General features: G+C 42.5%; 1 protein-coding gene across 2 annotated transcripts in view; it reads right to left on the reverse strand.

Annotated features, from left to right (window-relative positions):
- Positions 1 to 851: 851 nt before the first annotated feature.
- LRRC52 (leucine rich repeat containing 52) overlaps positions 852 to 26,474 on the reverse strand; it is a 412,167-nt gene continuing 386,544 nt past the window's right edge. Inside the window, exon 2 of one of the 2 annotated variants that reach the window (XM_063940262.1) lies at positions 852 to 3,937. In XM_063940262.1, coding sequence (XP_063796332.1) covers positions 3,648 to 3,937 — 290 coding nt within the window. In that variant the 3' untranslated portion in view covers positions 852 to 3,647. The remainder of the gene's footprint in view (positions 3,938 to 26,474) is intronic. The other variant, XM_063940263.1, reaches the window with a different exon arrangement.

Consider the following 26,474-nt stretch of genomic DNA (forward strand, 5'->3'; position numbering starts at 1 on the left):
GTGTATAGAGAGAGCTTCCCCTTTAATTTGTGTGCATGTGATACATTTGGACAAATAGGAAGCAATGAGGGTGTTCTATTTGATTTCACATTCGATTTTGCAGGGGATTTCAATGGGGATTTGAGGTTCGATTTAGGAAGGAATTTCATACATTCAATTCTAAAACCCTTCCAAAAATGAATCCACATCGAATTTGATTTAAAAATTTTATGCAGAATCGATTTTTAGTAAATAAGGCAAAATTCAAAAAGTTTAGAAACACCAAAATGAATCAGTTTCAATCAATTTAGAAGATTCATAGTCCTTCCCAAATCGAATTTTAGTGAATATACTCCCTGTTGCATTATATACTTGTGTTTTGCCAGTTGTGCCACAGTGAATGTTATTAAACTTTGTACCAGCTGAGTGTGCTTGACCATCAAAAATGTTTTTACTATCCGCCCGCTTCCTGGCCTCATCCAATCGCTTGAGCTTGTGGTGTTATAAGTCAGGAAGTGAGGCTCAGACATTGCCTAGCTTCTATGACTCTGGTTTTTGGACATCCCTTTTGTACCCGTGTGTTTTGGATTTCTGTTTGATTATCTATGTACTGAATATCTGGCTTTGGACTATAACTTGTACATTGTTTAACATTGTGCTACCAACCATTGGGATCAAAATCTAAAGAAACTGTACATTGCTGCAGGTTCCTGTGACAGATGGGTGGACTAGTTGGGGTATGGTATCAATATCTATGGTTTGGCTAAATACCATAGTGTATATTTGCCAGAAAATGAATGCAATACTGTAAAATAACAATGTATATACATGCATAAAATAATTGTAAGACATTCTTTTACTTTGATGCCACTTTATTATACTAATTAAATAACATAAAGTAGAATGCATATTTTTGTTTTCTGCAGCAGCATGAGAGCTGTCTGTTGGAAGACATACCATATATATATATACACATGCAGTAGATACTATTTGCACATTATAAGTTTTTCAAATATAAAATCTCATTAAGTTTATTCCTAGACACCGGACTGTAATTAGGGACATTAATTGACCAAACTTAAATGTTGGCACTTTTTATATCCACATTACTGAGATTTTTCAAATAATTGCATAAGATATTTTATCTTGTGTAATTCTCCATCTCGGTGCAACTGGGAACTTGTACCAGAGTCCCCTAATGTAATAGTTGGTACCCCGGCTCTGACTGATGAAGCTGTGGCCAAACATGATATGCATCTCATGTGCTCCCACTGCACAGCTGACACAGACATGAATAACTTATTACAGGGAGCTGATCATATTTATTTGTAGTGTTTATTGTTTACAGTAAGTGTTCAGTGAATGTTTACATTTAGATTGCCTCTATGGTAATGGTTAACTCATTAGCGATTGGCAGCTGCTAATTTAGGTTCATCAATAATGCAGCCAAAAGGGGTACAGCTCCTATTATACTATCTATGGAGTATTTTTATTTGAAGTTTAAAATTAATTTAGAGCTATTTATACCATTTTAATGGATAGAATATTTATGTAGGGTAATTACTTGTACATTTATGGTACAATGGGGATGATTCCGAGTTGTTCGCTCGCTAGCTGCTTTTATCAGCATTGCACATGCTAAGCCGCCGCCTACAGGGAGTGTATCTTAGCATAGCAGATTTGCCAATGAAAGCTTCGCTAATTTTCTCGTACCGATTACCCCGCAGTTTCTGAGTAGCTCCAGACTTACTCAGACATTGCGACCAGCTCAGTCCTTTTTGTTCCTGGTTTGACGTCACAAACACACCCTGCGTTCGCCCAGCCACTCCCCCGTTTCTCCAGCCACTCCTGCGTTTTGCAACTCGAACGCCTGCGTTTTTCCGCACACTCCCATAAAACGGCCAGTTTCCGCCCAGAAACACCCACTTCCTGTCAATCACACTACGATCAGCACAGCGATGAAAAAGCTTTGTTATGCCGTGAGTAAAATACCTAACTTTTGTGTAAAATAACTAAGCACATGCGCTCTGCGAACCTTGCGCATGCGCAGTAAGCGACTAATCGCAGTATAGCGAAAATCAGCAATGAGCAAACAACTCGGAATGACCCCCAATATGGAGGGTTATAAAAATGATTTGGGTCGGAAATAAGCTCTGTGATATAAAGTAGATTACACTTAAATAGGATAGTGGCATCTGTATTGTAGATGCATGCCTATTTTCCACCACTGGTTAAATACACTCTTGGTAATATGTATATATAAATTCATATAATTTCTTGATAGTGACTAGAGGGAAGATTTATCAAAGCTTAGAGAGAGATAAAACACCAACCAATGAGCTCCTAACTGTCATTTTAAAATATGTGTTTAAAAAATATTAGTTAGGAGCTGATTAGATGGTACATTATATCTCTCTACTTTATCTCTCTCCATGCTTTGATAAATCTCCCCTTTTATCCTTTAAAAGAAATGTTGACTTTAGTAAATATTTAATCTTATTTATACTCAATTAAGGTTCCATAGAATATTAAAATGGTGTTGTACGTTTAGTCATTACCACACTGGCACCTACCATTATGATGGGTTACGTGGCAACCACCAGCCTTTATCTTGACAGGGAAGTAATAGCGACCTGTATCATTTTTTGTATCTGTTATCTATTCTGCATAGAAAATTGTATCGCTCACTTCTTTTGGTGTAGTGTCTAATGTAAACTCTTCTATACAGTATGAACGGATATATGCAGTGTGTATAAGATGTGGTTCTCAAAATTGTTAGTTTCTATTGGTTTTTATGCTTCATGTAACTATTGTGAGATTTCAGCAGTGCAAAGGATCTTCAGTGCATTTCTATGGTAAGTGTATCTATATGTGACACAATAGCACACATCCATTTAACACTGCTGTTAAACATGACCTTATCTATATAGTGAGGCCTTTCCATTTGCCTGGTATTGTTATTATGATCTCTTCTGTTAACAAAATGTTTATAGGGGATGCGGCCAAGATCCCGCCGGACGGCATCCCGACAGTCAGAATTGTGCCGGTCGGAATCCCGACACCGGGATCCCGACTGACACAATCCCGACATATTCTCCCGACCGGCACAATCCCGACATATTCTCCCTCTGTGGGTGTCCACAACACTCATAGAGGGAGAATAAATTAGTGTGCCGAGTGCAGCGAGGCACCGTGCCCGCAAGGGGCTGCGATGCGCTTGACCCCCTGTCGGGATTGTGCCGGTCGGGATCCCGGTGTCGGTATTCCGACCGCCGGGATCCCATACGGCGGGATCTCGTACTGATCCCGTTTATAGTGCAAGAAAATATAACATTTGGAACCTTGCCTAACTTTGCAACATTGAATAATGTTTCTTGCTACAGAATGTCTTTATAGTCAAAGGATAAATGGTGACTCATCTTCACAGCTAGAGCTTCAGGAACATTACAATATAAATGTGTGGACATTAATAAATGATGTGTGATTCCAGGCTTTGTAAATAGTTAGTACATACAGTATTATGATAACAATTAAACATGGGGACATTTTCAGATTCCAATTTGTTCTAAAGTTAGAGATGACAACCAAAAGTATTTTTTAATCTGTGTTTTTCATTTAAAGCCACATGTTACCAGAGTTCACAGTTATATCTACATATCTGCATATTCTTAAACCTCTTCTTTTTTCTTGGGTTTTGGGGGTGGGGGAGGTTCATCATCTTCGTCATCCTCGTCATCCTCAGTCCTCCCACACAATCGGTCATAGATCACAATACAGACACCAGTTAGCCATGCTACCACTGTACCGGAACCAAAGATGACAAACCCCACCAACATGAGGAATATGTAGTCTCTCTGATATAGGTTGGTGAAACACATTAGGTTGATATGTTTCTCTGTATCTTTGAGCGGCTCCCCGTGGATCTGCAGAGGGGTTGTGCATGTCATATTTTCTTCATCTGCAAGATAGAAAATAGCAGGGAGTCAAAATTATAGCTGCCTTAGTATATTGAACAAAATAGGGTATATTTATGAAAACATGTACACATCAGAAAACATTACTGTAACCTATTACAGCAATTACATTTGCCTCCATTCTTTAAAATGTATAAAAAAAAGATATGTGTTGGAAACTAACACATGAACTTTTTTTTTTTTTTTAACCATGCTCACTAGTTTTTGTTTTATTTAAACATCCTACTAGGTTCCGGGTATATACAGCTAGACCACATTTTAGCACTGTGGCTTGTTGGGTATGAATGGCAACCTCTATTTGTGTGATTAAGTAGCAAGTATTTAAACGGTCTCTTTTATGTTACTGTAACCACTCTCTACAGTAGACTAGTGAACAGGGCCTGATTAAGGGTACCAGCCGCCATAGGCTAATACAGATACAAATATGCCCCCACAATGCCAGATACAAATATGCCCCCACAGTGCCAGGTACACACATGGCCCAACAGTGCCAGGTACACACATGGCCACACAGTGCCAGATACACATGTGCCCCCACAGTGCCATATGCAAACATGCCCCCCCCACAGTGCCATATACAAACATGCCCCCCCCCCAGTGCCATATACAAACATGCCCCCACAGTGCCAGATACACACATGCCCCCAACAGAGGCGGATTGGCCATAGGGTTTACAGGAAAGCTTCCCGGTGGGCCGATGCACCCGTGGGGCCTGTTTTGTTTGAGGACATGTGGTACTTTTTATAGACATAATGAATAAGATGCAAAATAATTTGCATATATGAAAATTACTGCCACTTAGCCTGTGATTGCAGATGATCTAGTGTATGCTCTGTCTGCCTGCTTGGCTGACATATAAGATTGAGTGAATAGTGATTGGGATACGGTTGGTGTAATAAGCAAGAAAATATATCTTTCTAAAGAATTATATAGTTTCCTAAATTCTGAAGGTGTATCATATAATGTGCTCATAATATTTAATTTTATTTCTTTTTAACTTCCCCCTTGATGCTGGACATGCCCACTATCTGGAAAGTCTTGGGGGGAGGGTGCTGCTGCCATGGCCCATGGCTAGACCTTACACCTCTGGTGCTGCTCATGTGGGGCCACTAATACAAATTTTTCCAGGGCCGCTTCTTGTTCCCAATCCGCCCCTGGCCCCCACAGTGCCAGGTACACATGTCAATAGCCTGGGCTCCCTTCTATGCCTTCACCTGTGAGGTTTCCTGCTGGGTTATCACCGATGGCTCTTAGGGAGTTTGGATATCAGATGGATGTTTCCCCTGTGTAGGCACACATCCAACAACAGATGGCCTCCACAGTCAGGGTGGGATGTACTAAGCTTAGAAAAATGCTACTTTCACAGTGATAAAGTACCAGCCAATCAGCTCCTAACTGCCATGTCACATTCTGGGTTTGAAAAATGACAGTTAGGAGGTGATTGGCTGGTACTTTATCACACTGAAATTTTCACTTTTCATGGCTTAGTACATCCCGCCCTCAATGACAATTGGTTTGCACCAGGTTAGTTGAACCACTGGGGAGTCGCCGATCCTCTCCTGGGCAGGGCCGTTGTATGCTGCAGACTGCAGTGGCTCTGGGAGCGCGGACAGGTACAGCGCATGACATCTGACACCCATGATGTCCGCACCCGCTGCGTCACCCAGGACCCAGCACTCCAGCCTATTGGTTGATCAGGTCCTGGTAGTGAATAGCGTTTTAGCAAGATGGAAAACCTGTAACTATGTGAAAACTAAAACACATGGCAATGGTGGGTCTGAAACAAAAATTCCCCTGTCATCACTATCTACATGTCTGTCCTATAGGTGCATTTGGTGCAAGTATGCAGCAGTCATCACAATCAAGAGAATTCTTTTTGAAAAAGGCCCCCTTATTGAGCATCTGAAATGCATCAAAGGCTATCCCACGCTGGTGTGTGCCATATCGGATTCCATTTACCTGGTTTCCATGAGTGACTTTACTGTCTCAACATCATCTCTCACTCTGATCCATGATGCTGCAGTCACAGCAGAGGAGTGATGGAGGAGACATAGCTGAGGAGAAAGTGGAGCACGGAGCACATTTGCTTTCGGCAGCAGCGGCAGTATACTCACCTGTTTTAGAGTGGAGAATGGTGCAGCCTTGCTAAGAGCAAGTAATGTACCTCGCTGTGGGGATTTGCTATAACATCCAGACTGCAGACCGAAGCACGTATAATGGATCCTGTCTAAAACTGCATTAAGCTCATGCAAGTATTTATTCCATTTTGGGGCCTGTAGTTCCACAGAATGTACAGTAATTGGATGAGTGTGCATCACTCACATCTATTGCTATAGTACTCCTACACATTTATTTTATCTACTAGGCATGTGATAGTTATTTTTATCAAGGGCTTTTGTGTGTATGTAAACAATTGTGGTTTATATTGAGTTATAAAAGGAGAAATATCTTCATAGTACATACTGTAATGTGTTTTAGATATTAAATGTGTTAATTTTATCCTATATTGTGTCTTGACTATTCATTTTGCCATGTTGGTGGTTTAGATTTATTTATATCTCCGCTGGTCAATGTTTCTTTGTTTTCCAAAATGTGTTCTTTAGAGTGGATCTAGGTTACTACTGTAGGTCTACATTTGGACATCTGCAGCTTCTCATTATTCTATAAACTTTTTTTACGTGGATATTTTTAGTTCACTATTTAGACTAGGGCCAGAGTAAATTATTTGTTATTTTGTGAGCAAGTAGATTCCCATTAAGCTACTGTATATCATGGAATATTTTTTATTTTCAATAAACTAAAAAAAAAAGAGGAGTTTTTGAGAGTCTTTATTTAATTATATTATGTTAACCCTTGGATGTGTGTGTATGTTTAATTCATATACTCTTTTTTATTATAATGGGGGAGGGGTCTTAGTGATTCCAAACCCCTTATACTGGGACCCCTGGGTGGCAAATTCTCTGTACAGTATAGCAGTGCCGTTTCTACAAATGGGCGAGCAGTGTGATTGCATGAGGACCCATGGGACCTGCCGTGACACCTGCTGGATCCTATTACCTGCTCCCCCTCTTATGACACATAGTACTCTGCTCAGGGGGCTGAGTTTCGTGAAATGATGTGGTTGTGTTGACGTCACAATGCAACCACATAATTTTGCAGAACTCAGCCCAGCAAGCGGAGTACTAATGGTGGGAGGAGGTGGAGCAGATAATAGCAGTACTGGGCTGCTGGTGCTAATGTGCATTACACCACTGGCAATAAGCATTACACACTACTGGCAATGAGAATAACTCACAGAACATGAAACCCCTCACAATGAGCATTACACTACACCCCTGGCAATGAGCATGATACCCAGACAGGCTCGAACTGGTCCATAGGGGCACAGGGAACCCCCGGTGGGCCCAACCCTCTCCTATGAAATCCTCCAGATTGTACACTTGAATTATTCATTATGCATATGTTACCTTATATTGCACAGGACTGGTGTATTTTCTACAGTGCATTGGTGTTTTTAATCTGGTACATTATCATGCATGCAGTACCAGTATTTACTATATATATTTATCAAGAGGCCCAGACCATGCACTAATGGTTAGCCAAGCTTCTAAGAATGGGCCACTACCACTGCCTTGCCTCGGTGGGTCCTTCATGCCCCAGTCCAACACTGTACTCAGAGCATAAACCCCCCCTGACAACGAGCATAGCACACCCCTGGCAACGAGCATGACCCTCAAAGAATAAAACCTCCTGGTAATGAGCATTACACCCAGAGCATGAAACCCCTGGCAATGGCATGGAACCCAGAGCATGAAACCCCTGGCAACGCATATGAGACCCATAGCTTGAAACCCCTGGCAACTAGAAGGTAATTTAAAAGTAATTAGAAGCCTTACTGTAGGGCATAATGTATCATGGGCATTGCTCTGTGTGACATAATACGGTGCAGTGGGCATAATATAGTGCAAGGGGCATTACTGCATGGGGCTTAATATGGTGACATTTTTTCTTTCCTATGGTGGCCAAGGTCTTTTGGTGCAGGGTCAAAAACTGGGGTGTAGGGTAGTCTTTTCCTGGGAGGCCATTTCCATTTTAGTGAGCTCACACCCATTTTAGAGAGGCCACATACCTTACTCTGGGAGCGCACGCACCAGATAGGTTTTATTATGGGGTTTCAATTTAAGAATGTCTATGGGGGGATGGGGAGGATGCATTTCTTTTTTTTACTGTTCACACTGGGAGACAAATTGTCTAGAAACAGCCCTGCAGTATAGTACTCAGGGCTGGCTGATTTAAAGCACATGCTAAAAAAAAACCCTCTGTTTTTTATTATTCTGTGACAACAGGCAGGACGCCATAACATCTTAAGAAAAGGCTATTATAATAAAGAAATAGTGTTTTTATTCAAAATGTTTAATGCCAGTGGCATGTCCAATGCTAATGCTTAACTCTTCCTTTTTTGTGTGTATAGTTCTCTGAAAAGTGCTTTTGCATTTTCCTTTCTGTAATACAATTCAGATTTATTTCATTATAAGTAATACATTGGACTAATGCTTAACATTAACGTATTCTTACTTTCAATTTAATCTATCTCTGTGTTTAGACTATCTACATATATTCAGATGTAATAGGAATAATATGCAGCAAAAAATTTATTTTATTGAAAGATGTCAAATAAATCATATCAAAGCATAATAAATTTGGATTGTCAATTTTAGAAAGCATTAAAACATGTTTTTCATGGTTTCTAGTATATAGCAGTTTTACAGTAGTAATATAATAAGCAGGATTCAATTTTTGTTTTTTTTTAATTACAGTACTAATGCAAAAAAATAAAAAAAGTATTTAACTCCCCCCCCCCCCCCCCCCAAAAAAAAAGGCTAAATCACAAAAAAGTGTTTTGTTTTCCCCCCCAACCCTGATAGTACTGGGGCTGGTTATTGACTCTGTTTAAAATGTCCAGTCAGTGGCTTGGTACACAATACATATGTTTGTTTATATCATAGTACTGATGACTTAATTTGGCATTATCATTCCCAAACACAAGTCACTCTAAATAAACATGTACTATTTACAGTTAATGTAATTATAATGTCAGCTGAATAGACATATTACAAAGTAATTTATTTTTACAGACATAATTAATGGTGGTAAACAGGCAGTAATGTGAACTTGCATGTTTATTCAATGGTGAAAAGAAAAACAAGCATATTAAAAGATAAGTTATTAGAATGTTGTGAACATCTGTACAACACATACATTTGTTCTCATCATACATTTATTTATAGATAGTTAGATCAAATGTGTAAGGCACTGTGAAGTATTTATTTATTAACACCACTTGATCTGAATTCAGTTGTGTAGTTGTGTAATCCAATATATTTTGAGAGCTCTGATTACTTGATCCTGTAATAGGTCCAATACCTCTGTAAATATTAAAATAACATTGATACCTTCACTTGTACCACCAGTAATCTAATATGACCTCACATTTTTGGTGAATAAAGATATTCTGAAAAGTTGCTGAAAACACATGAGTTGTTTTGACCATGATTACATCTCATGTGAATGGCAAGCAATTACATTTAAAAGACTATTGTTACACCTTATTTCAGAAATTCAGAGGCTTTTGTGAAACAACCCATGCGAAACAGGAAATGAGTTAGCAAGATGGACCAGGGAGGGGAAATGATAGGCCAGGTAAGGAGGCTGAGGGTAGCAAAACTAACCTAGGAAATATGAAAAATAAAAAACCTGAAAAACATCAACACTGCAATCAGCAGCTTATTCGCAAGAAGAGGAAACAGGAGTAAAGATAATAACATATATAGAACAAATCAATTTATTTCTCCAAAAGGGCAAAATCGAGGAGCACAGTATAAGAAGCACCTCAGTCTACAAAAATCGAAAATGACACATGGTAAACATAGATAATAGCAAATGATCCTCAAAAGGAAAAAAATAAGTCCAGTGATGGAATTATTCCCCCACTAGCAGGCTTTCACCTTCCCCTGTGTCCCGCTAGAAGCCTCTAACCTTCCCCTGTGTTCCTCCAGCATCCTCTCACCTCCCCGTGTCCTTCCAGCAGCCCCTCACCTCCCGTTTCCCACATGCAGCAAGGGCCAGTTCTAGCCCTTGTGGCGCCCGGGCAAAAATAGGGGTGTGGCTTCATACAGGGGCATGGTCAGTTACGCCCCCTGTAGAGTGGTGCCCCCATTTGTGCCCCCTGTAGAGTTGTGCCCCCATTTGTGCCCCCTGTAGCGCCGCTTACAAAAAAAATACTTACTATCCCCACTCCTGATTCCCGACCGCTGCTGACCTCCGCCGGTGCCGCTCCTCTTCTCGGATCTATGGGAGAGACGTCATGACGTCTCTCACATAGCACAGCATAGACACTAGAGGTCAATTATGACCCCTAGCGTCTATGTGCCTGTCCCGCAATGCTGTGCGGTGCGCGATGATGTCATCGCGCACCGCACAGCAAAGGTCCTCTCCACGAAGGGAAACTAGACGGGTAGCGTCTACCCATCTAGTTTCTTTCACAGCGCCGTACAGCACCTGGGGGCACTGACCAACAGTAGCAGATCTTGCCCTGGTGCGGCGCCCTCCGGATGGCACCGGCGCCCTCTGGAAGGCGGCACCCCGGGCAAAAATCCTGTGTGCCCATAGCAAGATCTGCTACTGCCTGCAGCCCCTCACCTACCTGTGTCCCACTCCCTCCAGCAGTCTCTCACCTCCCCCTGTGTCCTTCCAATAGCCTCTCACCTATTCCTGTGTCCCTCCAGCAGCCTCTTACCTCTCCTTGTCCATCCAGCAGCCTCTCACCTCCCCATGTCCCACCAACAAGTGTGGATTTGGTGTCGGGGCACCACCTACCAGCAGAGAGCAATGGAGAGACAGTTCAGGTAGCATTTTGAATCTGGTGGTAGTCACAAGGCAATTGGAGCTTGCGGACCAGTAGCCAACCAGAATCAGAATCAGCTTTATTGGCCAGGTATACTCGCGTATACTAGGAAGTGTTTGCGGTTACAATGCATCGCCAAATAACAACATGAAGGAGAGATACAAACGTGATACTTAACATACATGTATACATACATACATACATAACATGCTTTACTATGGGAATACTGTGTAGAATTACATCTCAGTACATTGCACCAGACATTTTAGACATCATTTAATAGATGAACAGCTAGTGGGAAGAAGCTTTTAGTGGTTCTGGTTGTCCTGGTGGGAATGGACCTATAACGCCTTCCTGATTGGAGCATTTCAAACAGGTCATGGCCATAGTGTTGTTTGTCTGCCACAATTTTCCCTGCACGCTTCTTGACTCTGGACAGGTATAGGTCTTGAAGAGAGGGGAGATCGGTCTCAACAATCTTTTCTGCTGTTCTCACCACCCTCTGTAGCCTTTGTCTTTCACACTCTTTGGCAGCTCCATACCAGACTGTGATCGATGAGCATAGGACAGACTCCACAATGGCTGTGTAGAAGATGTGCAGCAGATTCTGCGGGATATTGAAGCCAGTGCTGTGACCGCTCCTGAATGACTGCTGGTCCATGAGCTCCGATTGGCTTGTGGCCGGCACCAGATTCGAAATGCTGTAGGCACTGTCCCTCCATGGCTAGCAGCTGGAGGCCTGATGCCAAATCTACACTACTGCCACCCGAGACCCTTTCTCTGCCAGGACCGGAACTACATTCCTTGCTGTCTCCTCCTGATGGCAGCCCTGCTGATGTGCTTGCTGGTAGGGGGCAAGCGGTGATTGATAGCTGCATCATCTTTGCGCTTAAAGGAAGTTACTGCAGGTCAGTCAGCAACCCACTGAGAGCTGCAGGGGTGGATTATTCCCAGAAGACTCATTGCAGGGAACAGATTGGAGGAGCTCAGAACATGCTCCTCTGATCCTTGGAGACCACCTCTCTCGCTCTTATACAGAGGTATATATACCATTATACTGCACTGTCAATATGTAATATTGTTTTAAAAATAAGGATGCCAGCTGTTAGCTTTCTTGTATTAATAAGGATCCTGAAGAGAAAAAATAAGCATATTTTTATTGCTAATTGTTGTTAAATAAAAATCATATTGATTTTTTTTATCTGTTTCTATGATTTATTTCTTGTGAAATCTGTTACTGAAAGCCCAAGTCTGGTCTTCCAGTGCAGGGAGCATGTGTGATCCAGCAGAGCTGAGTCTTACATGTGCAGAAGGGACCAGTTAAATCAACTTCTATCTCAGTTAAATCAGCTTCTATGATTTTGGGCTAGTTGGTTCTAGCATTCCTGCTATATGTTCTTTCTGGCCACACTATACTAGGCATGGGGCAATAAACCTCCACTACTACCCCTGTGTATGGCAAGCTTTGCAGATACTGCCTCATGTCTTCTTGAGCCAACCATTCCACCTTGCAATCAGATGTGATGTCCTACTCTCCTAGGGCCTTTATCTAGGGATGGCGCCACCATTAGGCAGCTGCCTAGAGCGCCGGCCGTTGGAGGGTGGCACTAAGTCAGCAGCACAACTATAAAATGAGGAATGAGCAACCGCTTCTTTCCCCTGCAACCCACAGCATCATTTTTTTTCTGTTATATATATTTCTTTGGGTTCCAGAGAGGAAGGATTGAGGATAAGTGCCGGCATTTTATCAGAGACACCATCGCCCGCCCCTCGCCAGCAGCAGCCGCCCGCCCTTCGCCAGCAGCAGCCGCCTGCCCCTCGCCAACTGCAGCCGCCTGCCCCTCACCAGCAGCAGCCGCCTGCTCCTCATCAGCTGCAGCCACTCGGCCCTCACCAGCTGCAGCACACTATGGAGCCGGTGGCAGCAACAGGAACAGTGCCTCCCCGTGAGCAACAGCGCTAACCCGGGTGGCACCACGAGCAGGAAGATGGTGGCAGCAGTGGAGTAACCCCTCCACGGCGTCCTGGCCAGCGGTAAGATGCCACCCCTTTGTTGTGATGGTGGGGCACCTGGAGTAGTGGCTGCCTGGAGTCACACCCCAGGGAAGTGTTAGAGGCTAAAATGTGCACTGGCTGGGGGATGAGGGGGATAGGATTTATGTATCTAAGGACACAGTAAGTATATATACAGTAGATGTATGTATGTATGTATGTATGTATGTATTGTCAAAGTCAGAAAAATATCTCTATGCACACTACCATATTTGCACCTCACACAGGTCCGTGCTGCGCATGCGTACGCTCTCCCGTACGTGCGCATACTCACAGTCGCGGGCACCCGCAGGAGCACGGTATGCGTATTTACGGTAGAGTTTATGTGATCGTAGCGTGCGACTCAATCATTACATATTTCCACTATATAATGTATTTTGTAGATCATGGTCCCTTTGATAGATTCTGAAAGTTTGGTTAATATAGAATGTTCATGAACAGAGAAATCCCTCTTTGTTTGATACGAAGGGTCAGACAGGAGTAATACAGTGGTGTTTAGTACCTATCGGAAGAGTATTTAATTAGCAATATTCCGGTGTTGGTTTGAAGCGGATTAATCGCTCGTGCGAATAGTTATGGACATAAGAAGTTTATGAACATTTACTGTATTTGCACTTACTTATCCATGCGGCGGGAAAACCCAGTTTCCCTCCCACCTGAGCTGTTGGAAATAGTCACGGCCCACCTGTATGAATCAACCTATGACCTTTTGTTATAATGCGAGGAGGAATTCCTGTGTCCAATGAACAATGAGATTGTAGGGACCATTGAATTGTATTGTGTGTGGGGCATAAATAGACAAGCCGATCACATCCAGCTCACTCTTCAACGGTTATCATTGCTGAAAATCGGGAGCTGGATGTCCAGAGGCGCTTGCGATCGTTTCCTTTGTGCGTAAGTTTTCTCCGCAACCATATTGTTCTTACTGTTATTGTGGGCCAATCTCTCTCTCTCTCTTCTCCTCTTTCTCTCTTATTTTCCCTTAAAACGTAATTGTATTGTATTGTATTTCCTGTGTAGTTATCTGGTTAGGTAGTCTATGTTATATTGTAGTGTATGACTTGTATTGTGTTAATTCTTTTGCAAGTATATCATTCATAATATATATATATTAGGCGTTGGACCCTAAGCCCAGGTATCTGTGTATTTCTTATAGTGCTAAGTATTCTCAGAGCGTCGCTGACGCTCAAACAGCTTTTAAGTTAATAAGGTTACACTTGGTTGCATCTACACCCTATTTCTACACAAAAGGTTTTACAGCATATTATACTGTTTATGGTTTAGATTTAAAGGTTTAACATTGTGAGTGTCAGCGCCGCTGGTGATCTCCTCGTGGTCCCGAGCGTCCGCTACGCTATAGCGAATCATTACGTTAGTCGGCAGCCAATAACGTGCCTGCCTGTGATCTCTTGGCCGTGAGCGAACGTGACGCTTGAGCGTCTCGACTACGGCTAAGCGATCACAGGCAGGCACGTTATTGGCTGCCGACTAACGTAATGATTCGCTATAGCGTAGCGGACGCTCGGGAGACCAGTCGGGTCGGCAAGGTACGTAATGTGTGAAAAGTACGGAAGTCACACAGAAGCTTTATGTGATGAATGGGAGAGAATGACAGTACATGACGGGGAGAAATTCCCAAGAGTAGGTAGCTTCAGCACAGAAGTGTTAACGAATTTAAGGAGAAGGATATGTCTCATTAAATCAGCAAAGAGACGAATCAAGCATTATGATTATTTGCAGTTGTGGCAACAGGAGGGTGACATACAGAGAGGATTGGCTCAGGCGGCGGGATCTGGCTCGATCAGGAAACTGATAGCCACGGCCCCACCGCCACCATACATATCGGGAGAGAAATTGGTTGCGGAGAATGACGCACTAAGGTGTAACAAACAAACACTTAGCAACTGTGTAAATGTTAAAGATAATGTTAACCAATTAACCAATGCAAGTATTAACCCGTGCAAGTTGTACCCTGTTTTGAACTTTCCTCAGGAGTGTGATCAAGAGGACGAATCGGCAACAATTTCAGCGCTCTCTCTAGCAGCCACCATAGCAGAGACCACAGTAGGCACAGCTCCACCCCCGAGATTAGTAACAAAGGCCCCTAGCGGAGGGATAGGTGAGGTCGTATCAACGGGTAAGTACGGCACCATACACTATGCTGAAACTATTTCACCACAGCCTGTAGAATCTACACAGAATGAGGTTGTTAGAGTTAATCCTGTTAAGGTAATAGTAGTTCCAAATGGGAAAACAGACACTTCAGGAGTCACTCCTGTTAGGAACATTGCCATGTATAGCCCATTTTCCCGAATGGAATTAAGGACCATAGTGTCTGAATTCCCTGACCCTAGAAAAGACTTAGTTGCCAGCCAAAAATACATCAGAGACCTAGGTAACACGTTAGAGCCCAACAACAAAGACTGGCAGATATTGCTGAGAGCATGTTTACCCTCCAATGTTGACGCAACTCAATTTTTAGCTGACTGTGGATTAGATCAGGATGTACCTCTTACAGATGTGTACAACAAAGACAACATAAAAAGAATAAGTTTACAGTTAAAAGAGTATTTCCCAGCGGTAGTTAAATGGAACAAGATATTCTCCATTAGACAGAAAGAGTCAGAAACTGCTGCAGAATATTTTCACAGGGCATTATTAGAGATGGCAAAATACACAGGCATAGAGGACATTAAAACAAACATAAACCATCGAGAAGTAGCAGTATCGGTACTGATGGATGGTTTAAAAGAATCATTAAAGACTAGGGTACAGACCACACAACCATGTTGGCGAGGTCTGTCTGTGGCTACTTTGAGAGAGGCTGCTATTGATCACGATAGGAACATCACCAGACACAGGGAACAACAAGGTGATAAGTTAATGGCAGTAAGTATACAGGCCTTGACCACAAAACAGCCTGTGTTAATATCACCAAACCCTGTGGGTAAGTCAAATGTGATAACATGTTATTTTTGTCACAAACAGGGACACTTTGCACGAGACTGTAGATCGAGAAATATACAAAAATCTTATCAACCCCCTAGACAACGACACGATACACGACATTGGGATCAGGGTCCGCAGAAACGGAGTTATGAGCCACATGCAGGGGAAACAAAAAGATATCCCCCGAACAGAGACTGGCAAGCCTCTGGTAGCTCCCAATTAACTCCATCACAAGTAGTTGCTGCCAGCGGGATTCAGGGAGGTCACCATACCCAATAGGGGTGTGGCCATACCTGTAATCTGCAGCCAGTAAAATTGATTGCAAGCCTTGGAAGTGAACCAGAAATTGCAATCAATGTAGCTGGTAAATCATTAAACTTTCTTGTAGATACAGGGGCGGCCAAATCAGTGATAAATTCGACAGTGGGCATGAGAACCACTGGTAAGACAATTCCAGCCATAGGGGTAACGGGAGTAGTCCAGCACTACCCTGTTAGCAAACCAGCCGAGATTACAATAGGGCCTTCACATACCAAGCATTCCTTTTTGCTGGCTGCATCGGCACCGACTAATCTCCTGGGTAGAGACTTACTGTGTAAAATGGGGTGCGTCATTTATTGTACTCCTGAAGGTGTATTCTTGGACATACCTGAGAATCACGCTCAGGAAGTGCGAGACATGTTAGACTCCCCATCGAAATTAATGTCACATACCATTATGACAAATAGGACTCCCTCCCAAGTAGAAAAAATTACATCTCAGATACCAGAGTCACTTTGGACTAAAGATGGACAAGACACTGGATTGATGGCAAACGTAGCTCCGGTAGTTGTACAAGTAAAAGATGGTAGGATAGCTCCAAAAATCCCACAGTACCCTCTGAAGCCAGAGGTGGAATTAGGAGTTTATCCCGTAATAGAGCGCTTGCTACAACAGGGCATTCTGGTAAGAACGTCCAGCACTGCCAATAGTCCCATCTTCCCTGTGAAAAAGAGTGGGGGGAGGGGTTACCGGCTAGTGCAGGATCTAAGGGGGATTAACAAAATAGTTGAGAGTCAGTTCCCCGTAGTGCCAAATCCAGCTGTCATCCTAATGCAAATCCCTCCCACTGCGAAATTTTTCACTGTTATTGACCTCTGCTCCGCTTTCTTTTCGGTACCTCTGCACCCTGACAGCCAATATTTGTTTGCATTTACATACAGAGGAGTCCAATACACATGGACTCGATTACCACAAGGATTCATAGATAGTCCAAGTATATTTTCCCAGGCTTTGCATGATTGTTTACAGTCTTTCCAACCAGAGAGTGGATCAGTATTAATACAGTACGTTGATGATCTACTACTGTGTTCTGATTCATTGGAAGCATCCCTGAAGGATACGAAACAGCTCCTGTTTCATCTTTCAGACACAGGACACAAGGTTTCCAAAGACAAGTTGCAATTATGCCAAACGAAGGTAAAATATTTGGGACACTGTCTAACACAAGGACTGAGACACCTGACCGCTGATAGAATTCAAGCAATTAGAGACATGACTCTGCCACAAACCCAGCAACAGATCAGAACATTTTTAGGAATGTGTGGGTATTGCCGTAATTGGATCCCAGGGTTTTCCATTCTAGCGTTACCCTTGCAGGAGATGGTCTCCTCAAACAAACCTGATCGGATTTCGCATACAGACGAGTCTGAGACAGCATTTAAGAGACTTAAACAGTGCATAACGCAGGCACCAGCATTAGGTATGCCAGACTATGGGAAACCCTTTGAACTATACGGAACAGAAAGTGCTGGTTGCGCGGCAGGCGTACTAACCCAAAAGCACGGTGATGCCAGCAGGCCAGTAGCATATTACAGCGCTCAGCTAGACACGGTAGCGCGATCCCTCCCCACATGCTTGCGAAGCGTTGCTGCGATAGCATTGCTAGTAACGAAAAGCGAAGATGTAGTGCTAGGTCACAACCTCACAATTCATACACCACATGCAGTGTCAGCCTTGCTGAATTCTGCCCAAACCAGACACGTCTCATCAGCGCGGTTTACAAGATGGGAATTGGCACTAATGGCCCCCGTAAACATCACCATAAGGAGATGCAGTGCATTAAATCCTGCAACATATCTCCCAGGTGTGCCTGGACAGGCACAAAGGGTGGAGGATGAGAGTGGTGGGGAAGGAGGATTTAATACAAAGGAAGACACACATGATTGTATGGAATATTTGACCCAAAATTTTACCGCAAGGCCTGACATCAGTGACGACCCACTGGAAGATGTAGAACTTACGTTCTACACGGACGGTAGTTGTCATAGACAGTCAGACTCGGGAGACTTGTGTACTGGATACGCAGTCGTAGATGACCAAGGCACCATAGAAGCGGAACCGCTAGGCCCACCTCACTCAGCCCAGGTTGCTGAACTGGTCGCCCTAACCAGAGCATGTGAATTGGCTAAGGGCAAATCAGCCAATATCTACACCGACTCTAGATACGCATTCGGGGTAGTCCATGATTTCGGAGCCCTATGGCGCCTCAGAAATTTCATGACGGCAGCTGGTACACCGGTAGCGCATGCAGCTCACATAAAAAGGCTTCTAACAGCGATACAGGAACCCGACAGAGTGGCTGTTATCAAATGTAAAGCACACACATATAGCCAAGACCCAGTATCACTTGGTAACAGCCGAGCAGACGAAGCTGCTAAGTTAGCAGCTGCTACCCCCAGACAGACAGACACCACACAACTGATGGTATTTAATACCATCAACACACAGAAGTTGTGTGAGATGCAAAATTTGTGTTCCACACAGGAAAAGGCAGTCTGGAAGGCAAAAGGATATGGCCAGGAGTCCTCAGGACTCTGGACGGATGGACACGGTAAACCAGTGGCCCCCAGAGCATACCTTCCATGTTTAGCTGAGGCAGCTCACGGGCTGACTCATCTGGGCAAGGAAGGGATGTGCAAGTTGGTAAGAGCATATTGGTGTGCCCCAGGATTTTCATCTCATGCGAGTAAAAGAGCAATGTCATGCCTTACCTGTTTGAGAAAGAACATCGGAAAGGCAATACCTACAGAACCATCTCATATCCCACCTGCCGGCGGCCCTTTCCAGGTAATACAGATTGACTTTATTCAATTACCCCCTTGTCGAAATTTGAAATATGTACTTGTTTGTATAGATGTTTTCTCAAATTGGGTCGAAGCATTTCCAGCGGCCACAAATACCGCTATGTTTACTGCTAAGAAAATTGTGCAGGAATTTGTATGTAGATATGGTATCCCTAGAATTATCGAAAGTGATAGGGGTACCCATTTTACAGGTGATGTCTTTCAAGGAATGTGTAAATTGATGGGAATTGATAGCAAGCTGCACACTCCATACCGTCCACAGGCGAGTGCGAAAGTGGAAAGAGTGAACAGCACTATTAAAAATAAACTGAGTAAAGTGATGGCAGAGACAGGATTGACATGGCCAGAAACTTTACCCATTGTACTGTACAGCATCAGAACCACTCCCAGGTCCCCTCTTAATCTGTCTCCCTTTGAAATCTTGTTTGGTCGACAACCGCATGTTATGATTAACCCTCAGGATGATTTGAAGTGTAACAATGAAGTGACTGTAAAATACTTGATTAACATGAGTAAACAGTTAAGGAATCAAAATGATAATCTGAAGTTAGTGATTCCTGATTTACCAGATAGTAATTGTCATGACATTGAACCTGGGGATTATGTAATGATACGGAATTTTCTACGCTCAGGTTGCCTTATTGACAGATGGGAAGGACCATACCAGGTCTTATTGACTAGCACTACAGCATTGAAGGTTGCTGAGAGAGAGACTTGGGTTCATTCGTCCCACTGTAAGAAGGTTGCTGATCCAGAGAGGTCCCGTGATAAGGAACAGACGGTAGAGGTTGTATCACTGGAGTGTCTGTTCCAGGAAGATTGAGGCGGCACCTGAGCATTGAAAATCACAAGACCAAAAGCAGTTGTCGATCCCCTGTTCCCTTTTATTGTTTTTCTCCAACTTCCCATCCCCTCTCCCTCAAATTATTTTTTCCCCCTTCTCATTCTTCTCCGTTTCCTCCTACAAGATGGACTTGCCCCAAGAGACTGTGATCCGGATTTTCCTGTTGACCATGATGTTGACCAGAGCAGTCTGTTCCGGCGAGAGTACCATGGAGGTCGAGAAAGGTTCTGGAATGGGTTCTGATGATAAAGATGGAGGCGTAGTTTTCCAAGAACAACTTAACCAACAAGTAAAGGCGAGTATCAGAAAACGATCCGATAGCATTGACCATAGAAGGAATTGTGAAGGATTGTTAGCTGAAGAAAACTGTATCTGTCGGCTCTGTAACAATGTCATTGAGGATGGGTGCATAAAGAAATGCCAATCCAGTTTTAATATCCATATGGACCGGCATCCATTGAGTGACTATCACTCCTTAGTGGGTAGTGTGTTAAATAAAACAGATTGTTGGGTATGCTCTCAAGTACCTCAAGGTCATAGCAAATCAGGGCTAGTACCATTTCCTTTAACGTTAGGGGAGGTACTTGAGTTAAGTGGTGGGAGACCGGTGGACAGGAGGTTTAATATCTCCAGCCCTCCTAGTTTGAAGCTCCACCAATACCATGTGGATAGGTCCCTATTATGTTTTAACATCTCCAATCCCCGAAAGCCGGGAAATTGGGAAGTGTCATGGAGTAATCAAACCATGACCTTTTCACATAGAGCAGATAGAATGTCTACAGATACAGAGCTTATACGCCACATAGCCAGTAGAGGAAAATCTTTCCGATATAGGTATACCTTAGGAAATAGGATTACGAGAGTTGGAGAGGTATCACCAGGATACTGTGCACATATCATACAACCTGATACGTGTACTAAGCAGATGGAAGAATTAGGGTTAGGAGATTTCACATGGAAGGTGTGTAATATGGTTATGTCCTACTCCGTCCCATATGTTCTCCCCGATGATGCATATTTCATATGCGGGAGAAAGGCGTATAAGTGGCTTGCCCCAAACTCTGAAGGATTGTGTTATATTGGAAAAGTACTGCCTGAAGTAATGACTGTATCACATGACAAAATGAAAGACATACACCGTGTTGCCCAAACTCCTTATACTCACACCCATTACGAGCACGTAGTTAAACGGCACCTGATAGAAAGAACAGAGCATCCGGCCTCTGACATGATCCATGAATCCACCGGGATTCAGTTTCTAATCGCGTTAGACATCACTCGTACCGCCAGAGGAGTGTTGAATTATAAATACATATCCGCACTTGCAAATTTGTTAGATAATATCACTGAAATGTATGATGACACGTTTAGGTATACTGGAAGAGAACTTCAAGCTTATAAAACAGAACTGGTACAGCATAGAATGGTTCTTAATTACCTCACAGCAGTGACAGGCGGATATTGTGTCACACTGGCAACACAATACGGCGTGAAGTGTTGCACATATATTACGAATAGCACCGAGGACCCGGTCGAGGTCATAGACCAAAAGATGGACGATATTCTCCAACTGAAGTGGGAATTTCGCAGGAGACACAATCTCACTCTTGCTGCTGTAGGTAATGAGCTGACTGGTTGGGTGTCATGGTTGAACCCACGAAATTGGTTCTCTGGTTTAGGAGACTGGGCTCAAGGAGTCATAATGGATGTTGGGAAGTTTCTCCTATGTATCTTAGGTGTTATCATAACGATTGGCTTGATATTTAGATGCGGTCAGGCTTTAACGAAGTGTAAACAAAGTACCAGGGTGATGAGTTTAAGGAGTGAGGAAACTGTACTTCCAATGGATTTGATTTATGACCCAAATGTAGAAACAATGATGTGATGAAAATGCGATTTCTACGGTCCGTTTCTTTCACCTGTTTTTTCGTTTCCTCCAAGGTAAAAAGACCCACTTGGACGAGGAATTTGATGAGCCGATATACAGACAACAGATGGATTAAAGAAGAAGTTTTGACAACCTGATACACAGATTTTTGATGAACTATGCCATGGATCCCCAGTTTCCCTAGAAATTTTAAAATTACGCTAGCCCAACACTTTTGTAAATCTATGGACATTGACAGCTTTTGCTCGCACCTTATGGGCAAAAGCACAAAGAAGACTGCATTCAACAGACACCAAACAAGACCTCAATCGACGAATGTACATTTACCTGACATAGAATACCACCGCATTTACCGTAATTATGTCTTTTCTTCATTTCTACAAACCTTCAGGTAATTACACACATAGTATAGGGAATACAGGAACAGATATCAGCAATCACATATTCCCCCATTCATGTATCATCAACTAAAATGTGCTCCCCCATTTTGTTACAACCAAAAGCCGAAAAGAGCTCGGTAAAGTTTGACAGCCCATCCACAGACCCGTACCACGGGATAAGAAGGAATTCAAATGTATACTTCGCAATACCTCGAAGCTTGATTTAAAACACGTACGGCACGATGATACATGACCCCCAAGCACGGATTCATATACACATGCTTCTGCTATCTCACTAGGTCATACCCTTTTTCCTACCTTCTCCTCTCCTCCCCTACCCAACCATGTAAATGTAATAACCCCTGACATATATTTTTCTCTTTTTAAAATGTTTTAGAAGGTGGCAGTTATTATTGACTGCCAAAGTGTGGACTGTCAAAGTCAGAAAAATATCTCTATGCACACTACCATATTTGCACCTCACACAGGTCCGTGCTGCGCATGCGTACGCTCTCCCGTACGTGCGCATACTCACAGTCGCGGGCACCCGCAGGCGCACGGTATGCATATTTACGGTAGAGTTTATGTGATCGTAGCGTGCGACTCAATCATTACATATTTCCACTATATAATGTATTTTGTAGATCATGGTCCCTTTGATAGATTCTGAAAGTTTGGTTAATATAGAATGTTCATGAACAGAGAAATCCCTCTTTGTTTGATACGAAGGGTCAGACAGGAGTAATACAGTGGTGTTTAGTACCTATCGGAAAAGTATTTAATTAGCAATATTCCGGTGTTGGTTTGAAGCGGATTAATCGCTCGTGCGAATAGTTATGGACATAAGAAGTTTATGAACATTTACTGTATTTGCACTTACTTATCCATGCGGCGGGAAAACCCAGTTTCCCTCCCACCTGAGCTGTTGGAAATAGTCACGGCCCACCTGTATGAATCAACCTATGACCTTTTGTTATAATGCGAGGAGGAATTCCTGTGTCCAATGAACAATGAGATTGTAGGGACCATTGAATTGTATTGTGTGTGGGGCATAAATAGACAAGCCGATCACATCCAGCTCACTCTTCAACGGTTATCATTGCTGAAAATCGGGAGCTGGATGTCCAGAGGCGCTTGCGATCGTTTCCTTTGTGCGTAAGTTTTCTCCGCAACCATATTGTTCTTACTGTTATTGTGGGCCAATCTCTCTCTCTCTCTTCTCCTCTTTCTCTCTTATTTTCCCTTAAAACGTAATTGTATTGTATTGTATTTCCTGTGTAGTTATCTGGTTAGGTAGTCTATGTTAGATTGTAGTGTATGACTTGTATTGTGTTAATTCTTTTGCAAGTATATCATTCATAATATATATATATTAGGCGTTGGACCCTAAGCCCAGGTATCTGTGTATTTCTTATAGTGCTAAGTATTCTCAGAGCGTCGCTGACGCTCAAACAGCTTTTAAGTTAATAAGGTTACACTTGGTTGCATCTACACCCTATTTCTACACAAAAGGTTTTACAGCATATTATACTGTTTATGGTTTAGATTTAAAGGTTTAACATTGTGAGTGTCAGCGCCGCTGGTGATCTCCTCGTGGTCCCGAGCGTCCGCTACGCTATAGCGAATCATTACGTTAGTCGGCAGCCAATAACGTGCCTGCCTGTGATCTCTTGGCCGTGAGCGAACGTGACGCTTGAGCGTCTCGACTACGGCTAAGCGATTGTTACGCAACGTGCGTACCCTTACGGTACTTCATACGTAGATAGCGTGCAGTGTTCTTAGACCTCATAAAGGTATTATATACGATAAATATCTAGCTTTATCAGTATGTATGTATGTATGTATGGAGACAGTATGTATGTATGTATGTATGTATGTATGGACGGACACAGCATGTATGTATGTATGTATGTATGGACGGAGACAGCATGTATGTATGTATGTATGTATGTATTTATGTATGGATGGAGACAGTGTAAATATGGATGTATATATGTGTGTATGTATGGAGACAGTTTATTTATGGATGTATATATGTGTGTGTATGTATGGAGACAGCATGTATATATAGATGTATGTATATGTGTATGTATGGAGACAGTGTAAATATGTATGTATGTATGCGTGTATGTATGGAGACAGTATGTATATATATATATATATAGATGTATGTATGTATGGAGACAGTATGTATGTATGTGTGTATGTATGGAGACAGTATAAATATGGATGTATATATGTGTTTATGTATGATCACAGTGTAAATATGGATGTATATATGCGTGTATGTATGTATGTATTTATGTATGTATGGAGACAGTATGTATATATAGATGTATGTATGTATGTATGGAGACAGTATGTATGTATGTATGTATGTATGTATGGAGACAGTATGTATATATAGATGTATGTATGTATGTATGTATGTATGTATGTGTGTATGTATGGAAACAGTGTAAATATGTATGTATATATGTGTGTATGTATGTATGGAGACAGTTTATATATGGATGTATATATGTGTGTATGTATGGAGACAGTTTATATATGTATGTATATATGTATGTGTGGATGCAGTGTATGGATGTATTGTAGATATGTGTGTAAGTATGGAGGCAGTGTTTGGATGTATATATGTGTGTATGTATGGAGGCAGTGTATAGATGTATAAATGTGTGTATGTATGGAGGCAGCATATGGATGTATATGTGTGAATGTATGGAGGCAGTGTATGGATATATATATCTATATATGTGTGTGTGTGTGTGTATATGTATGGAGGCAGTGTATGGATGTATGGAAGCAGCGTGTGTTTATATATATGTATGGAGGCAGCGTATAGATGTATGTACGTACGTACGTACGTACGTACGTACGTACGTACGTACGTACGTACGTACAGTGGCAGTGTATGGATGTATATATGTGTGTAGGGATGCAGTAATACTGTTGCAAGCATCCGGAACTTTGACTAGCCCACCGGTCGGCATGCCGACCAACAGGAACTATGCCCACTCATGCATGGCTCGCCCCCCCTCCCCATGCCAGCCATATGCCAGATGGGGTCAACCATGTGTGTGTGTGTGGAGGCAGTGTATGTTTGTATGTATGGAGGCAGTGTATGTATGTATGTATGTATGTATGTATGTAGGTAGTGTGTGTATGTATGTATGTATGTATATATGAGTATATGGATGTATATATGTATGGAGACAGTGTGTATATGGATGTATATATGAGTGTACAGATGTATGCATAGAGGCAGTGTATGGATGTATGTTTGGAGGCAGTGTATGTATGTATGAATGTATGTATGTATGTATGAGAGAGTCAGTGAATGTATGTATGTATGTATGTATGTATGAATGAGAGAGGCAGTGTATGTATGTATGTATGTATGTATGTATGTATGTATGTATGAGAGAGGAGGTGTATGTATGTATGTATGTATGTATGTATGTATGAATGAGAGAGTTAGTGAATGTACGTACGTACAGTATGTATGTACAGTTGTGCTCATAAGTTTACATACCCTAGCAGAATTTGTGATTTTCTGGCCATTTGTCAGAGAATATGAATGATAACTCACAAACTTTTCTTTCACCCATGGTTAGTGGTTGGGTGAAGCCATTTATTATCAAACAACTGTGTTTACTCTTTTTAAATCATAATGACAACAGAAACTACCCAAATGACCCTGATCAAAAGTTTACCTACCCTGGAGATTTTGGCCTGATAACATGCACACAAGTTGACAGAAACGGGTTTGAATTAGAGATGAGCGCCTGAAATTTTTCGGGTTTTGTGTTTTGGTTTTGGGTTCGGTTCCGCGGCCGTGTTTTGGGTTCGAACGCGTTTTGGCAAAACCTCACCGAATTTTTTTTGTCGGATTCGGGTGTGTTTTGGATTCGGGTGTTTTTTTCAAAAAACACTAAAAAACAGCTTAAATCATAGAATTTGGGGGTCATTTTGATCCCAAAGTATTATTAACCTCAAAAACCATAATTTACACTCATTTTCAGTCTATTCTGAATACCTCACACCTCACAATATTATTTTTAGTCCTAAAATTTGCACCGAGGTCGCTGTGTGAGTAAGATAAGCGACCCTAGTGGCCGACACAAACACCGGGCCCATCTAGGAGTGGCACTGCAGTGTCACGCAGGATGTCCCTTCCAAAAAACCCTCCCCAAACAGCACATGACGCAAAGAAAAAAAGAGGCGCAATGAGGTAGCTGTGTGAGTAAGATTAGCGACCCTAGTGGCCGACACAAACACCGGGCCCATCTAGGAGTGGCACTGCAGTGTCACGCAGGATGTCCCTTCCAAAAAACCCTCCCCAAACAGCACATGACGCAAAGAAAAAAAGAGGCGCA

Source organism: Pseudophryne corroboree, chromosome 9 (assembly GCF_028390025.1).
Source record: "Pseudophryne corroboree isolate aPseCor3 chromosome 9, aPseCor3.hap2, whole genome shotgun sequence".
Classification (NCBI taxonomy): domain Eukaryota; kingdom Metazoa; phylum Chordata; class Amphibia; order Anura; family Myobatrachidae; genus Pseudophryne; species Pseudophryne corroboree.